Here is a 19,645-nt window from a genome sequence, read left to right as displayed (position 1 = left end):
TATTGTTGGAAAAACTCTGGCATTTCCCAGGCATCAATCAAGAACAGTTTCAGGGGATCATCAAGAAAAGTGCCCAGATGGGTCTTAGGCCCATCTAAGACCCAGACACTGAGCACAATGTAATGCTTTATCCTTCTCACTGGAACAAGTAACATTAACAAATGTCACTGTGAAGGTTGAGTCTACGTGTCAACTCGATTAGATTAAAAAATACCCCAAAACCTAGTAAAGCTATCATTTTAGGTGTGTCCATGAGAGTGTTTCCAGCAGAGATTAGTATGAGAGCATGAGTGGACTGGGTAGAAAAGACCCACCCTCAATGTGGGTGGGAACCATCCAATCTGCTGGGGGACTGGAGAGAACAAGACAGAGGAAAAAGGTGAATCTATCTGCTGGAGCTGGGATACACTCTTCTCTCCTGTCCATGGACATCAGAGCTTGAGACTTTTCAGCTTTTGGGTTCCAAGACTTACACCAAGGACACCATTGGCTTCCCTAGCTTTGAGGCCTTCAGACTTGGACTGAGCCACACTCCCGGCATCCAGTTTACAGATGGCCTATCATGGGACTTTTCTTCACAATCACGTGAGCTAATTCCCCTAATAAATCCCCTCTTATATGTTCATAAGGTACCCTATTTTCTCTGGAGAACCCTAATACAGTCACTACTCTTAATCAAGGTTTGGGTAAGTTTGCTGCACCCTTTTCTGAGGAAAATGAGGGAAAAAAAGCAAACCATCCCGACTCTATTTTTAAAATCTAGCTTGTTTTCCCAGGATTTGGTAAACTACAAGCTGCAAATCAAATCCAGCCTGCTACCTGCTTTTATAAAGTTTTATTGGAACAAGCTATGCTCATTCCTTTATTATCTATAGCTGCTTTTTGTACCACAATGACAGAGTTGAGAGTTGACAAAACTAGTCATGTGCTGCATAATGACATTTTAGTCAACAATGGACCACATATACAATGGTGGTCTCATAAGATTATAAAGCTGAAAAATTCCTATCACCCAGTGATGACACAGCTGTCATAACATCATACCACAATTACTTTATTTTTAAAATAAATTCAGTGTAGACTAAGTATATACAGTGTTTATAAAGTCTACACTAGTGTATGACAATGTCTTAGTGTACGGAATGTCTTCACATTCACTCACCATTCACTCACTGACTCACCCAGAGCAACTTTCAGTCCTGGAAGCTCCATTCATGGTGAGTGGCCTGTACAGGTGTACCACTTTTTATCTTTTATACGGTATTTTTTACTGTACCTCTTATATATTTTATACTGTACCTTTTCTTTGTTCAGATACACACATATGTTGTTCAGTTGCCTCAGAATTTAATATAGTAACATGCTGTAAAGGTTTGCAGCCTAGGAGCCATAGGCTATACCATATAGGCTAGGTATGTAGTAGGCTATGCCATCTAGGTTTCTGTAGGTACATTCTATGATGTTTGCACAATGATGAGATCACCTACTGACACTTCTCAGAATGTATCTCTGTCATATTATATGGCCTATAAAATCAAAAATATTTACTATCTGGCCCTTTATATAAAAAGTTTGTGGAACCCTGCTCTTTTTGATATGCTTGTCTCCACAAATGTGTTAAGGAGAATTTATAGGAAGTTGAAATGGATTTCACTGAGAGTCCATCATTTTCTACCCTAGAAAAATACATAAAAAGGGTAAGAAGTCATCTCTGTTGTCAGAAACCCTTCAGTGGGACTAAATTTTGTCAATTTAAGTAAACCATGATTTTTATTTAAAAAAGGGGTAAGAAAATCCTCTTCTCCTACTAGAATAGTAAAGAGGTCAGCTGTGATTAAGTTTTAAAAGAATCAAAGTATGGTCTACTCCAGAGACAGCAGGCACTCCCAAGTTGGCAGAATTCTAAAACAAACACCCTGAAGTATTTATTTCCATACTTTCCATACTCATTCTAACTTGGTCATTCTAATTCTGAACACAAACAATCTATCCAAATGCTCAGCATTTAGCTATCCTAATAGTTCTATACTACATTCACCCAAATAGAACATGCTATTTTTTTTTTTTTTTTGGTGGTTGGCCAATACTGGGATCCTGGCTGTGCTCTAAACAACTGAGAGAACATGGATTCTTAACCATTTTGAAACAGATTTTAACTTAGGAAAAAGCACAATAAGCAAACGTTATACAGTAAATAAACTTTATTTGCCTGTCCTCTGAGATGACATTGCCAACAGTCACAGATTTGATACAATACAGTTACGTATTGACTATTTACAATTTACAGTAGTATTTTTTCCTCTGAAAAATATAAGTACAAAAGCTAAGTAAACAATGAGGTACTGCCATTTGGGATTTATCATATATCATAGCTTAAAGAGCTAGTCTTTAGCAAATATTCAACAAATCAATCAGGATAAAATAGTCAATTAAGTGCTCTAATTTACCAGAAAAAAATCCACTAAGTTTTACCTCAAAATGTATTGCACAAGTCTTTTTAAAAAACACACTAAAAATAAATAGGAAAGGCAAACAGTTTTTGAAAAAGAGGGACAAAAAGAACAGAAGAAAGGAACAGTAAGTGAGCTCATAAATCAGGTTAAGCCATTAAAAGTATCTTTTAGACAACATAAAACTCTTCCCAACAGAAAACTGAAGAAAAAAGACTATCACCATTTCTCCACTAATAAAATCTATTTAAAGGCAGTCTGTAATGTATCTGTGGGCCACTGTCAGATTTTTCTTGGTCTTTTGGCTACATGAGGGGCCCTGAATGACAGCTTCATTCTCAAAGAATAGCAAATGTGAACAGTTTTCCAGCAGCAGTCACCCAACATCACTCTCCCCATTTCTTCAAGATGAAGATCGGAGCCATGACTGGGGGAAAAAAGGAAAAGAGGATTAGGAAGGAAAGAAAAACTTTTTAAGGTCGAATTTCTGGAAGATTTGTTTTCTCAAGTTAAAAGTACATTCTATGGTTTGGGGATTGCAGTAAAGTAGTAGAAATATTCTAAATATTAAATCCCAGAGGAATCTTCTGAAAATGAATGCTCTTGAAATGACTGAAACTGACCTATAGTTAAGGAATCTTGGAAAACAGCATTTTTAAGTGAAATATGGAACTGTGACCTTTCACTATGTATTGAATGCTCCCAGGTCATAAAGAAACCCAGAACTAAACATGCTGACTTGACAGAATCTCACAAAGATGCAGCTCTTCAGATTGGTTTTAAAGATCTCTTCCCTCTTTTCTAATGTGTTGATTTCTCTATATATTGCAATTCTCCCAGCATGATATGCATAGCAGCAAAAGACAAACAGCATTTTGGTGTGAGAAGCTATGCTTCATCTGGAATTAACAAACTTAATTTTAAACATTAAAAATGCTATGAGAAGCAAAACCAAAATCTTCCTAATAAGATTTCTCACACTAAAATGCTAAAAGCCAGTAATCAGATCAAGTATGAGGTTTAAAAGGCCATAAAAATAAAGTACCAAATAAGATCAAGTAATAGAGACAAACTTTCATATATGTTTAGTGGAAAGTGGAAATTTTCAAGTCTTCTCAATTTGTAAATAAGCAATAAGATCCACTACTTATGATGTACTACTCCTAATAGTATATTTTTTATGAAACTTGCTCAATAATCATGTTGATCCAAGGGACTTAAAGAAGATATAAAAAAGATCTTCTGTTACATTTAAATTCTTTTGTCAGTTATTATTTTGAAATCTTAGCTTGAGATGTTGAAGGAAATGAAATTTATGAATGATTCAACAATGCTGCACAATTCCATGTCATGAAAGACAAAAAAGGCTGGGAGAACTTTTATAGTTTAAAAGAGACTAGAAATACATAACAACTAAATGCAATGTGCAATCTTTGAGTGAATCCTGGATTTCAAAAAATTATAGAAGGCATTATTTGGAAAACTGGAAAAAACTGAATATTTATTATATACTAGATAAAGTATTAGGTTCATATTAAATTTTCAGAGAGGGATAACTGTATTGTATGTAGGAAGATGTCCTTGTTCTTAAAGATATATGCTGAAGTATTTAGTTTATGTTTGCAACTGTCAAATGCCTGCAAGCACAACGTTTGCAAGTTACTGTCAAATGTTACAAAGCAGGGAAAATATATACAAAGAGAGATTGAAGAGCGAGAGTGAGAAAATTTGACAAAATATTAATAAATTGGTAAATCTAGGTAAAGGATATATGAGTGTTCATTGTACTAATTTTGCAGATCTTATGTCTGAAATGTTTCAAACTAAAAGTTAAGGAGACAATCAATCAATAAAAATGCTACACGGTATACATTTCCAGTGATAAATGATAGTATTTAACTGCCATAATATAATAAGCACAAGGCAGTATTTCTACTATTATAAAAAAGGAAAACATTAAGACTTAATGGGTGGAATGTGGGATTTACATTTTTTCCTATTTTCACATATTTATTATAGAAGTATCCTAATAAAACCATGTGCTGCACTGCCAGCCATAGTAATATAGATGACAGGAACAACGACATAATCACTAAGGCAAATTAAATAGCATATATGAAAATCAAAAGGAGACTCAAATGCAGGCAGAAAGGGTTTTTAAACCTAACATCTTAAAAAACAAATGGCGTATCTTGGCATTCTAAACCTTGATATTGTTAACTGAGTACTGGCTGAATTAACAATCACAGAGAATCTTTATTTTAATTATAATTAAGCCTTGTTAATTGTGATCCAAAATATGAAAATTCTGGCAAAGTTTAGTCTTTAAAAACTTTGCCAGATGTACCCTAAATTTTTAAAGGGTGTTAAATCAAGCTAAAAGCATGAATAATATGTGGGGGGAGGAAAAAGGATGGGTTTAAATGGTGAAGACAGTCAACTGTGTTGAAATATTTTAGATGCCTCCATTTCAATGTAATAGTTTGTTAATCAGAAACAGGCACATTTAATTAAAGCAGGCTCCTATGGGTCTCTTCAGGACAAAGTGTGTTATCTTGTGTTTAAACTATATGATCCCAAGAAGTAACTTAATCAACTTTTATTATTTCAGACTACCCTAGACTTTAATTAGGCTTTACACTATTTTTAATTCTGAATTCATAAAATATATCACTTCACTTTTTTCTAGAAAATTTTTCATTTCGCTCTCACAATCTTTATTAATTTCAAAGATCATTCCTGGTAAATTAAAAACAAAAGGAACTAAGATACATAAACACTTTTTTTGATTCTTTTAACAAAAATTTCAAAGAGCAATTGTGAAACTTTCAACTACTATTTAAAGAAATAAAATTTCCTAAAATTATATAAATCTGACTCATGGTGACAATTATTAATCTATATGTTATTCATCTATATAACAGAATTTACAGAAAATATTTGTATTAATCCATAGCATAATCACATATTCATTAAATAAGAGTAAAAGAATTCCAGCAAAATGGTTAGTGTCATGCAATACATTTGATTTTTGCACACAAAAAAGACATGACATATTATTCTTCACTCACCACATGCTAACTAAGCACAGACTGATGGTTTACTCAGAAGATACCACTGCGAGGTGAAGTAAACTACAAAGCCAGGAAGAAAAAAAGCTTATTGGGTTAGTTTTAAGACTTAATATAACACACAGGTTATATGTGTATATGAAGTTCATAGGATTAAATAATACACTAAAATTTTTCTCAAATCTCCCCAAGTTAAGGGTATACAGGTAAAACATAAGTAATCTGTAATACCTCCCAACATCCTAAGTAAATATAATAGTACGTAGCTAAGATTTTACTTGCAACTTTCATTAAAAAATTTAAACAGCATAATGAAAGGTGTACTTTTTACTTTAAGTACACATTTGTCTACTAGATAAATTAGGGGGTGATTATTGGCTTTATAAAAGGATTTCTTTCATAATTCAATTAAAGTACACATTAAAACTTGTTTTATATAATCTCAATTTACCCTCAAAAGTTTTCAGGAAAATGTTGATGAATTTGAAACACAGGACATGTGTACGCTGAAATCTCATTTCTCAAATATGTCAATTTTATCACTGAATAACTCTTGTAATTCAACATTATATCAGGAATAGTTTCAGGCATGGTGATTCAAACTGAAATTTCAGTTTAAAGGAACTCAATATCAATATAGTTTTTACTGTAGCAATCCTTCTTAAATAAATTCTATGCCCTATTTCAGGATGGCCACAATCCAAAATCATTAATTAGCTTCATGGTTTGCTCTAAAATGGCAGCATCAAAAACAAAGGTTATTTATAAAATCTGAGTCTATTCTTGGATAGTGTGACCAACATAAAAAGCATCATTTTATCTTTTATGTTTAATGTGAAGTTAGTAAATTAGCAGCAAAATCAAAAGACAAACTAGAAAATAATATTTGCAACACACACAACACAATAAGGCTAATATCCTACATGAAAACTTAGAGAAGTATCCAAAATATATGTATATGAATGTTCCCTGTGTCTCTGTAAGTACTGAAAAACTGAAAACCTAAGTGAATAAAATTAATAGGAAATGGGTGAACTAAATTGTAGGACAGCCATATAATCACACAATCAGCCATTAAAAAGAATGAGGTAGATCAGTTTGTAATGAGATGGAATAATATAAAAACATGTTAAGTGAAAAAAGCAAGATGTTGCATACTCATCTCTGTAAAATAAAATAATTCAGTGATAATGGAATAATTATAAACATAATTATAAAGCTTCGAAAACATGGGGATATTCACTCCACTATTAACAGAGATGACCCTGGCTTGGTGGAAACAGTTTGGAGGCTGAAGATCATGAGGACCCTTTCCATGTAATATGTTTCTGAATTGTTTGCAACATCTTTTACAATCATCACATATTACCTTATTCTAAGAATATCAAAGTCAAAACCACTTTTGAGATAACAAATATACATTTTACATGTGCAATGTTTTCCACTATGCATCAGTTTTATTTGCATTTGTTTCCTGAATCCACCTTCCATACATCTTAAGAACCCATGCGAAGGAAAAGGTAAAGCTCACAATGGACCGAAATACTTTTGTACCTATCCATGCTGATAGGTCCTGATGACTTTCGTACCTATCAATGCTGATAATCCTGATGACTTTATTAATTCAGGGGAGATTTTAAAAATTCCAGTGAAAGAGAGAAATGTGAGACATTAATATTGCATAAGACTAGTCTATGACAAGGACTGATAAGAACTAGACATAACATGAAGGATCAATGTGAAAGCAAAGCAGAAACAAAGTCAACAGAAGATCAACTATAAAAAATGACTGGAGTGAGGGGGAGATGAAAACAAGCCAAGCCTTTTTCATCAAAAAAGAAAAATCTTTTAATGGAGTCTTCAAGAAAATAATCATGTAGGATTATGTCATAAAGTTTTGCTAGCATTCTAAAGAGAAAAATGTATTTCTAGGGAAACTTTTAAAAAGAGGTTTCTATATAACAAAGAAATCTCTCAATTCCAAGAGTTGATTTGTCACCAACTATAATAAACTTCTTAGTGAAATTATCTTAAAGAATAAATAACACTCTCCTCTAAAAAAATCTGATGGTGTACTTTTAGGGCAGTTTTATTCAGTAAATAAACAACAACTAGACAAGCCAAGGACTTTTGTATTCCCTCCTGAACCTACTGTGTTACTCAAATACCTAGCCCACTGAGGCCTTGAGAGCTACTTACTCCATCACAAAATGAAATAGCAGGCACAATAAACTAAAAATTGAGAGGAGGAAAAAGGCTGCTCTAGAGAAGACAAAAATACGTACACTTGGTATGTGCATTTTCTTTTTAACTCCTGCCTGCTATACATTAGGCAATTTTATTCCTACTTGAAACAAATCTAAAACTTTAAATTTTATACTTTAGAGGGAAATAAACCTTAGAGATAGTATAATCCAACACATTCATTTTACCAGTGAGAGCCAGAAATACAGAAAAGGTTTGCTTAAAGTTATAACAGCAGTTGAACTGTTGAGATGTAGGCTCTCAGCACAGCAGCATTGCATGTCACCACAGCAGCACCTCCAAGGTGCTGGACTGGAGATGAAGACATTTTGTGAAGTGGTATCATTCCTATAATCTGACTCTCCTGAGGTCTTTAATGGTTTATCTTACACGTTAATTATTAGTTCACCTTTCCAAATCTCATCTTCCAGGAAAGACTAGTTCTATACATTGCTACATGGAGGCTAAATAATCATAACCACCATGCCTACATTATCACAAAAACCCAGCAGAGGAACTATATACTATGGTTCTCCAATAATTGTAACTATAATAATTATTAAGATTTTGTTACTATTGCAAAGAAACAGAGGCTCTGGGACTTACCCAACTCTCCGTGGCAAGTCAATAACTCAAGGACTAGGATTCCTTCACACCACACCATCACCCTCAATTATGCTCTATAATTTAATCTTACTTGATAGATAATGGTTTCTCGCCTATGAAATATATTCTTGAGATCAAGTTAAACACCAAAAATAATAAGTAATAACTTGTATTCTGTAATAGGGATTTTCAAATAAAAGTACAAAACTCACTGAGGAGAGGGGAGATATGGTAAAACAGGACACACTGAAAAATACCTCACTGGCAGTTTCATGCAAAGCTTTTGATCAATGCTACAAAGTAAATGTATCATCATCAGGGTCAAAAAGCAAAGTTTTTAGAATGCATATCTTGTAAAATACCTGCTACATGATGCAAACACTAACGTGGGCTGCATGACGTCAATGCAAAGTGCAATCCACACTCTCTCAGGCATCCTGAATATTAATTTGATAAGGGAGGCAGCCCCGCAATGTGTTTGGAGTTTGTTTCATTTTTCTTATATCAGCTTTTCAGCCCTCAAAGTTAAAATAACAAAATATTCAATGTTGCTGATTTTAATGGAAGGGAAGCTGTAGTTGCACTTAAAGAAAAGATCCATTTGGAGCACACATTTAAAGCTAATGTGACTAAATTGTTTAAAAATAATTATTTAATAAACTCCTAAAGTTTTTTTTTTCTATACATTTCATTGTGCTCATTTTCTACTTGAAAAAGAGAAGTCACTGTTCCTAGCCATGCTTTATTCTAATGAGCTAAAGCTCACAGAACAGGGCTGTGAAATTAGTTGAAATTTTAAGAGATCTGTTCAAAGACAGTGATTCTTACTGCTCATTTTATGAATTATAACAATCCTAAGGCAAATGTGACATTTTCAACCAACAGTGATCTTAGTTTTCCATCAAATACATGAAACAACGAGTCACTCTGTCAAGTACCAAGAATCTCCTCAGACTGACCAAAGGTGACTCAAATTGATTAATGTATAAGTCATCTTATTTTGGGGTCTCCCCCACTTCATGCTCATTATAACTTATTTCATATTTTCTAAAGATCTGTTTTTATTATTTGAATTATACTACTTAAGCATATCTTTTATTCATGTGTGAATGGATGGATGTTACCTTTTCCCCTAAAAATTAAAGGTTCCACAAGGTAAACAACCATGTCTTCTATCCAGAATATAAACAGATGAGATAAAGTCATCTATCTATAGCCTACTTCTAAAGCTTACCATTAGCCGAGCATCTTCTCTTTCCAAAATTTTCTGAGTCTGATCATCAGGGAATTTCAGTACAGTGGTTATAACTTTTGCCATGGTCTATAAAAAAAAAAAAAAACCAAGATATGATCACAAATAGATAGTGAAGCAGAAGAAGTCTCAACCCATTCTGACATATTCTGCTGGTGGGATTCTTTAGTGCTCTCAATGGAAGCCATGAACAAAGAAGTATGATGTGAAGGTATTAGTCAAGGAAATAACAGCCAACACTACAATTTCAATTTAAAAGGACTCCTCACAATGTATGGGTTTACATTATGTTAAGAAGATGCATTTACAATAGCATGAAGCTGTATAAAGGTCTAATGTTCTTGGCCCTTTGTCTTATTAAGATGAAACTTTATTACTCATTTATTTTTAAAGGCTTTTTATTTGCAGAAATCTATCTATTAAGTGATGTATTGCCAAAACATATGCTATAAATCAGAATTAGATAACCCCAAGTTCAGCTATAACTAAATCACATCATATATCTCATAAACACGGGCTACTGCATGAACATGAACATGCTTAGTAGGTATTTTTCAAGACATGCAGCACATCAGCCTAATAAAAATACAAATTACATTTTAAATAAACACAAGATGTTTTGTCTGGTAGAAAACATGATGAATCAAAACATTACACATGGTGGCTTGCAAAACAAGATCATAAATTGTACAGATCTAAATAAATATACCGTAATTCAGACTGTCACCCATAAGCTCCTGGAAAATTCTCCTCAAAGGTTGAAACTCCCTATTTTGTATCAAGATGAGATGTTTTGAGGGAGACAGAGAGGAAAGAAGATACCACTTATGAAATAAGTAGGATAACAAGTTCAGTGCTTATATACAAAAATCAGGTAGTAGTACTCTCCTGGGGATTCCTACAGTGGATGGAAGGGTAGTCCAGAAAACTGATTCTAACATTCTTTGTTCCTGGTTACACAGACTCTGTGTGGGGGGGTGGGGGAGTGGTCTGGGGAAGGTCATTAAGGAAAAGATAACATAAAACACAGTTAACCAAATATTTTGGAAATTCTCATCATTAGAAAAAAATTATAATTATTTCCAGGAAGGAAAAGAACTAATATTTTTTTAAAAAATTCCTATTATGTACTAAGCCTAGGCAAGACACTACACATTTTAATGCTTATTTCAACCAACAGATCAACAAATACTTTTCCTCAACCACAAACTCCACACACAGCATGATTTTACTTTCAGCCCTCTTCTTTTACTTGTATCTTTGCCTTTCTCATTTTGATGATAAAAAAGAATAACATTTAAAACAACTTAGTTCTGGACTGGCCAGTTAGCCCAGATGGTTAGAGCAGAGCCTTGTAACACCAAGGTCACAGGTTTGGATTCCCTAACCAGCCAGCCACCTAAATAAAAAATATATATACAAAAATTAAAAATAAATAAATAAATAAAACAACTTAGTTCTTGGAGAATTCCAAAGGCATTTTACAAAAACCCTCCTCATTTAAATTGTACTGCCTAGATAGAACAGAATCTTGTGTGCTAAACTGAAGTCTAGAAACCAAGAATATTTGTGGCATGAAATGACAAGAGAGATATGAAGTAGTAACTATTTCATTATTTTCTTTTCAGTAACACTCTGAAGTAACTTCTGATATATATCTATGAAGATTATTTTTAGGAAGTACCAAAAGTCTAAAATTTAGGGATTCACAATTATAGGGAGCATTTCTCTAATTTCAACACTACATAATACCAACTTCTGATATATATCTATGAAGATTATTTTTAGGAAGTACCAAAAATCTAAAATTTAGGGATTCACAATTATAGGGAGCATTTCTCTAATTTCAACACTACATAATACTCAAAGTACCAAAAGAAAGTCCATTTATATTCACTATGAAACCACATATTCATACATGTACATGCATGTTTGTATTAAAAAAAAAAAAAACTGCAGCTAGTTGTCCCTTCACAACATTAAATGGTAAACCCACATCTACATTCATCAGTGATCCAGAATTTGCAGCTGATAACCCAGTAAAGACTTAAAATTCGTCCTTGGCCTGCCAGAAAACACTTTAATGGAGAAGCCCAGGCTCTTTCCCACACCTTGGGAAAGAAATCAGACTGTCTACACTACAATAATATTCTCAGGCCCTGGGAAGTAAGGAAAAGTTCAAATGAGCCACCTGATTTAGAAGTGGCCTCTCCTGCCAGGTTTTCTTCAGAGAAAGGCTTCTTCAGTAAAGCTTAGGATGAGAAACACTTTTTAGTGAAAAGGAAAACAGGCTGAATTTCAGGATCAGTAATAGCATGGAGGGTCAAAACCCCCAAAAAAAGAAAGTGCAAGGACAGAAGAAAGGAGGGGAACTTACTTAACTCCATACTATAAGAAAGTGTGTACTATATGTGATCTTTAAAAAGTCATCTGCCTCATAAAACAAAGAACACTGTGTGCAAAAGCAGATGAAGAAACCCAGGTGAGATGACATACAGATCCTGCTAGAAGAAACAACTGCAGATAGTAATCAACTCACAAAGGCCACAAAATACTCTGCCTCATTCTAAAACCACAACCTGGTCTCCATTTCAAATTCCTTGTTAATGTATAAAAATTGGGCAAATCAGCAAAAGATGTGTCTAAAAAACAGCTCAGATCCTGTCACAACCCCTGCTTGAAAATTTTCAGGGCTACTCCCTCCCCAATACCTACATTTAAGCTTCTGAAAACATTCAAGGCCCTCCACACTCTGTGCAACCTTAAGTGGAATCACTTCCACCTCATACATCCGGTGTTTTAGTTGGACCAGACTACTTGTCATTCCAAAAACCGATGCTCAATTTCCTGCCCTGTACCATCTATCTGGGCTACCCCTACCGTATGATCTCATCTATCTTATACGAAGTCTATCTGCCCCCCACTCCTTAAACACAGTGTAAACACCACCTTCTCTACAATGCCTTCCTTGACCCTCCCACAAATAAATGAGGACTCTACTTTTCTTATAGATCTAACTACATTCTGCATCACATTATAGTTAACTGAGAACAGCTCTACTTTCTTACTATATTGTAAATTCTTTAAAGTTAGGAATGGTGTCAAATTTCATCTTACTATCCATCATGGTGATAAATAAAATGCCACATGTAGATAAGTGCTCAATAAATGTGGAGTAAATTAAGCTGAAGACCTGCTACTAATTTTCTTTACCTATAACAAGTGATGGAAGAATAAGACTATTCTTCATTTTTACTAGCCAGAGAAGTACAATGAGTGCTGAAGACAAAGACCAGAGAGAGCACTCTTCCTCAACATGGATTCCCAGCCAGGTATTAGATGGGGCTGCTTGTGCCATGGAACATCCCTTTCAGCTATCTCCCAAGTCACATCTGAAAATTAACTGCAGGACCCTGAAAGCACAAACTTAGTCTTGGCTAAACTAGCACTGCCCCACCGTGGTCTTTCGAGAGGGGGTTGGGGAGGCAGACTCAAACTCTATAGTGAACTCATCTTACACATATTCACAACCTCCAGAAGAAACAGGTTCAGGCAGCAGTCAATCCATCTCTTCATTTTACAAACCAATAAAAGGTTATATAACTTATTTAGCAACAACACTTGCATCACAGCTTTAGCTTCACTAATGAACCAAGGTAGCTAAAGTTCTGAGAGGATTTTTCTTTAAAAAAAAAAAATATCTCTCCTCAATGCAATAACAAGGTAACTTTAAACTATCTACCCAACCTCATATACAGGCTTTGTTTTAAACAGATAAGGAGAAAATTAGTTTTAGCTATTCTTGAATTAAAAAAAAAATAAGTCCTTAGGTAAACAAGACATTAAATTACTGTGAATTAATATATCCCTCCTGTGATACCTGTTCATGATAAGACTAGGTATTACTTTAATTTGAAAACTATTTGATGCAATGAAATGTGATTCTATAGATATTAAGGATTCAAACGACTTCTAGCCTTATAACTCCTAGTGTATAGCTGAGTCTCTAATCTCTAAATTAATATTAATCTTTTAAGATATTTTCTTATGCCCTTGCTCTTTAGATTTTAAATATATTTGCCAAATCAATGACTGAACTGGCTTAGTATCCTATTACTCAGCAACTCCTACATACCCATAGGTTAAAACACTGACCGCCTCCAAAGACAGAAAACTCACTATCACATTTTTAGCCAAGGTACACAGATAATGTAAAATTCAATGAAGGCAAAAAAATTGTAACAATGTCAAAAACAGAAACATTTAGTTTTAAATGAAAAATTTTGTTTAAGGAAAGACTCATGAATTTCCCTAAAAGCATTCAAGATATATTTACCAAATATCCAACACAAACTCTTTTAAAAACACTGCAGGGAATACAAAGAAGAATAAGACAAGACTCTACACTCAAGAACCTTACAATAAATGTAACATTCTAGAAAACAAATTAGCCAAGACTTATTTCTAACATGGTGTGGTAATTTTTAAATGATCAATATTCCATATGTGCAGGAATAATCTTCTTACAGTGACTGAAGTAAACTATTCCTTATTCTCACTATGTAGCCATTCTTAATTACGATCATTTCCAATACTATCCACAATATCCTAAAGTCTCTTTGAAAATAAAACTTTAAGATCTGAGGAAGAAAAATAGCCACATGCTTCACAAATTATTTTTAAGTTAATGAAATTTTAATTTTTAGCATTTAGCATCATCCAACAGCATTATTTTATAAATGTAAAAAATATAAGCGAGTTCTGCTAATCCACTTGTATACTAAGGGCAATAACATTGGCTATTGCCTAATATTACTATGCATGATCCACTATGTACAGTACACATATGGTATCAATATGTTTATTAAAAATGGAACATAATTCCTTTTAAATTAAACTACATACCAAATCACCAGACATGATTTATACCTTAGTCTCTCGACCCATCATATACTCAAAAAGTACTTTTCGCAAATACTCAAACTCGGTAGGTTCTCCAAAGAGCGAGACATCAGTATGGTACAAACTGCCACCTATCAAATAAAAAACAGACCAAATTACAAAGATAAAACCAGATAAACTATTTATTATTTAGAAAATAGGCAAATGAAAAAAAAATCAATGGAACAAAGCAAGACATTGCTTTTATATTATATTGTATTATATTGCAGACACACACTAAATATTCCAATTGGTATTTCACTCTTGGAAGAGAAAACAAGAATTATTATAACAATTTTATTTCTCACACCTTTTTTTCCCTCCTTCTGGCTTTTTACTCTAACTTTACATTACTTCTGGTTTAGAATTTCAATCACTATTTGTTCAGTAAAAACAAACCAACAAATGAAACCACATAAGGTATCATTTATACATATGAGATTGGCAAAATCTTAAGTCAGATAATACCAAGCATTGGTGAGAATGTGAAACAATGGAAACTTTTGTGTGCTAATAGGAGTGGAAATTGATAGATGTACTATAGATGACAATTTGCAAAATTTTACAGAGTAATGCCAAAGTGGAAGACAAGCATATTCTATGACATTGAAATTCAATTCTTAGCAATATAATCTAGAGAAACACTTCACATGTACACCAGGAGTCAATGTTCACAGTTACACTGTTTATAAAAGCACAATTGAGACAATTCAAATGCTCACCAAAAAGAAAATAAAGTGTTGTATAAAGATGTAGTGTATTATTAAACTCAGCACTGAAAATAAACTCAGCAGTCAACTATAGCTTCCACATATTAGAATGAATCTCAAAATCATAATGCTGGATGAAAAAAAAGTTATATAGAATACACACAACATGACATCATTTCCATACAGCCCAAAACATATAAAACATTAAAATCAAATTTTTAAGAGAACGACTTATATTGCAATATATAGTAACAGTAGTTACCTTTGGGAAAGAATGTAGAGATAGAGCTTGAGTATCCCTTATCTGAAATGCATCGAATCAGAAATGTTTCAGATTTCAGATTTTATTGGATTTTGGAATATTTGCTTTAAATACATACCAGCTGAGCATCCCAAATCCAAAATGCTTCAATGATAAATCTTCTGAGAGCATCATGTTGTCGCTCAAAAAGTTTTGAATTTTGGAGCATTTGGAATTTCAGATTTTCAGATTTGGGATGCTCAACCTGAGTAAGGATTACAAAGCAGCCTCAAAAGTAATGGCAATGTTCTGGATGGTGAACTCTTAGTATTAAATAGTCTTCATACGTTTTATTTACATTACACACATTATTTGTATATCTGGAATATTTTGTTTTTAAAAGCGTATACTTTTAGAAGACCCACCTCACTCAATTCATACTTTGCAAGTAGAGGGTCAACGACTAATGATAACATATTGTTTATTTCCTCTTAAAAATACAGCAATCTAAGACAGGGTGGTGTGGGGCTGAGGGCCTCGGCCACATGCCCCTGACACCTGCAACCAGCCCAGCAACGACCACCAAGCTGCCACAGGAAGCACCCAGGGCTCCCCAACTGAGGCAGTGGGGGGCTGAGGACTTCAGCCACACACCCCTGACATCAGCATCCAGCCCAGCAATGACTGAGCCACTGCTGGAAACCCCTTGGTCTCTCTGCAGGAATGAAGAGGGTGCCATAGGCCTCAACCACACCCCCCGCCCTTCCACCCTATTTCCTTACCCCTTCTCCTCTCCCCTTCCCCCCAACTGTTCTGCAACATCTTAGAATGCAAAAAAAAAAAAAAAAATTAATAAACTTAAAAAAAAATCAACTCAAAAAATATATATTGCCATCCATACATTAAGTGTTTTATTTCTCCTGATCTACACGAAATCCAAGCGTTTACAATGTTCACTTTTCAGAAAATAAATTATTTTATTACTTTAGACATGCAGACTATTTTTATTTATAGATATTTTCCTGGAAAAGCAATTAATATTATTTCCAACACATGTGCCTCTTCTTGCCTTCTTCAAAACAGTGGCATATAAAAGACTTTCTTCCTCTTCTTATAGGTCTTTTTTTGAGTTTTAAACAATTAAGAGTGAAAATCAGTTATCATTCAAATAAAGATGTATGCCAAATTGTCTACTCATTGCCTCTTATGAGTCATTCCAAATAACTTCAGGTAGGTACTATTTAGCATTTTCAACACCATACTTCATCTGGGCCCAATTCCAAAGTGTATAACTGCAAAATCCACTTTACATTTAACACAATCTTAATCAACTAAGCGTGTCACAGATAATTTTATAGTTGAAAAAGGCCCAGATTTTCTTCAAAAAATGCACAAGAATGTCTTTAAACAATGCATTTAATTAGAAAATAAATTTCACATTTACAATCATATCTAAGAGTAAATGTAAGAAAAAAGGTGCAAGATTACTACACAGAACAATAAACATGACTGACAGAAATTAAAAAAGACCTAAGTGTTGAGATATACTGTGATAATGAGTTGAAGACTTGATACCACATAAATGCCAATTCTCTTTAGTTTTCCTACAAAGTCATTGTAAACCTAATCAAAATCCTCCCAGGGATGTTTTCTGTGTGTATGTGTAACATGATAAGCTGATTTTAAACTTTATATGGACATTCAAAGAGCTAAGAATAGCTAAGCTATTCTTAAAGTAGGAGGGTTTCCAAAACCAAACATCAAGACTTATGATGAAGTCACAATTTAACACAGTGAAGTATTAGAGCAGGCAAAGACAAACTGATTGATAAACAAACAAAGAGGTACCAAAAACAGACCCTCAAAACTACAGACTAATTTAAACTGGTAAGTAGATAGAATTTATCCTACTTTTCCTGCATGAGCTTTATCTCAAGGCACCCATACAGATAATGTGGGGAAGTTTCTGTTTATACAAGAATTCCAGTTAATACTGGAATTAGTAAAATTAACTAAAACCATTATGCAACCACTACCGAAATAAAAGATCTAGGCAGTCACCAATGGATGCTAAAATCTAAGCTGAACGGTGATGGATCAGACTGACAACACCTAGAACTGCGTGACACCTCCTGAAATAACAAAGAAATCATGTGTTGATGTGAGGCAACATGAACTACATAACTCCCTTTATAAAGCACTATTGCCAATAACACAAACCTAAACCTGATCATGTCCCTAGTTCTAATTACCAGGGGACCAAAGACCAAGTTAAAAGACACCATTGAGATGAAATTCAGAAAATTCAGTATGTGGCAAATTCTATAGGATAAGTAAGTTGGTTTCCTCAACAAATAAATGACAAAAGCACAGAGAGAAAGAGAGAGAGAGAGAGAGAGAAGGAATGTAGAGTTTAAAAGAAACTTAAGTGATTTATCAATCAAATGCAATGTATGGGCACTGTTTGGCTCCTGATTCAAATAAACCAACTGTTCACCACCACAAGAAAATACTTATGAGACTACAGGTAAGCTTGAATATTTACTGTTTATATGATGATATTAAGGAATTTCTTAGGTATAATAATGATATTGTGTTTACTTTTAAAGAATCCTTTGTAGAGATACATATTTACACATGAAATGATAACCTATGATATCTACGACTTGTTTTTAAATAATCCAATGGATCAAGAATAGGAAAGGTTGGGGGCCGGCCCGGTGGCGCACTGGAGAGTGCGCCGCTTGGGAGTGCAGAGGCGCTCCTGCCAAGGGTTAGGATCCCATGTGGAGACCGGTTCCCGCTCACTGGCTGAGTGTGGTGCGGGCGCAACACCGAGGGTTGCGATCCCGTTGCCAGTCCCCGGTAGGGGCGCAACACCGTGGGTTGCGATCCCGTTACCGGTCAGTAAAAAAGACAAAAAGGAAAAAAAAAAAAAAAAGAATAGGAAAGGTTGGAATACAGATGAAATAAGATTGACTATGCCTTGATAATTATTGAAATTTTATAATGTGTACATGTGTGTTCATTATATATTATACTCACTACTTTTGTACATGTCTAAAAAAATTCTACAATAAAATGTTTAAAAGGAAGATATTATTGGGCCGGCCCGGTGGCGCACTGCTACAGTGCACCGCTTGTGAGCGTGGTGGCGCTCCCGCCGAGGGTTCGGATCCCACATACAGACCGGTTCCTGCTCACTGGCTGAGCGAGGTGTGGGAGCAATACCAAGGGTTGCGATCCCCTTGCCGGTCCCGGTCCGGGCACGACACTGAGGGTTGTAATCCGTTGCCGGACACGAAAAAAGACAAAAAGGGGGAAAAAAAAAAAAAAAGGAAGATATTATTAATGGAGAAAAAGACACCAACTGTAGTGGACTGAATTATGTCCCCCCAAAACTCACTGGAACTTGAACTGTGTCCCCCAAGTTTTATGTAATAGAAACTTAGCCCCCACTGTGACTGTAAAGAGGGTGGGAAATCCTATTATGATAATTGAAAGGCAGAGCCTTGAAGAGGTGATTGGACTGCAAGACAGTGCAGTAGTGAATGGATTAAAAATGGTGGTCAGGGGCCTGGTTCTGAGGGCTTTAAAAGAAGAGGAGAGTCTGTCTTGCTCTCTCTCTTGCTCTCTCTGCTTCCACCATCTTGCAATGTGAGACTCCTGGGTCACTGTCACCACCCCAGACGGACCTTGGACTTCCCAGTTTCAGAAACTGTAAGCAATAAATTTCATTTTCTTTATAAATCACCCTGTTTCAGGTATTCCATTACAGCAACACAAAACAGACTAATACACCAACTAATATCTCTGTAACATACATAACTGACAAATCAATAAGAAAAAGACAGGAGACGTGAGGAGCCCTTGCTGGTCGCCAGGCACGACTCCCACGCGGCCCTTCCGCCCTGGGCGCCAGAGACCAAGAGCGACCACCCAGGTCCAGGCTTCTCTCCAGGATACCATATTACATTTAGTGGTCATGTATCCTTAGGATCCTCTTGGCTATGACAGTTTCTCAGACTTTCCTGTTTTTTCATGACCTTGAGAGTTTGAAGGAGTCTTGAAGATGGCGACGGGTCTGGAGCGGCCGTGCCAGGAGACAGCGCGACCCTGAGAAGTGTACA

General features: G+C 34.9%; 1 protein-coding gene across 3 annotated transcripts in view; it reads right to left on the bottom strand.

The window, feature by feature from the left end:
- Positions 1-2,186: 2,186 nt before the first annotated feature.
- Positions 2,187-19,645, bottom strand: part of GOLGA4 (golgin A4) — a 120,812-nt gene continuing 103,353 nt past the window's right edge. For 2 of the 3 annotated variants that reach the window (XM_008590069.1, XM_008590070.1), the window contains 4 exons: positions 14,553-14,656; positions 9,606-9,692; positions 5,522-5,584; positions 2,187-2,877 (listed from right to left, as the gene is read on the bottom strand). In XM_008590069.1, the coding sequence (XP_008588291.1) occupies positions 5,555-5,584; positions 9,606-9,692; positions 14,553-14,656 (221 nt within the window). In that variant the 3' untranslated portion in view covers positions 2,187-2,877; positions 5,522-5,554. The remainder of the gene's footprint in view (positions 2,878-5,521; positions 5,585-9,605; positions 9,693-14,552; positions 14,657-19,645) is intronic. The other variant, XM_008590071.1, reaches the window with a different exon arrangement.

This window comes from Galeopterus variegatus, unplaced genomic scaffold (assembly GCF_000696425.1).
Source record: "Galeopterus variegatus unplaced genomic scaffold, G_variegatus-3.0.2 Scaffold5835, whole genome shotgun sequence".
Taxonomy (NCBI): domain Eukaryota; kingdom Metazoa; phylum Chordata; class Mammalia; order Dermoptera; family Cynocephalidae; genus Galeopterus; species Galeopterus variegatus.
Note: the sequence above shows the minus strand (reverse complement) of the source record. Positions and strands in the feature narration are given on the sequence as shown.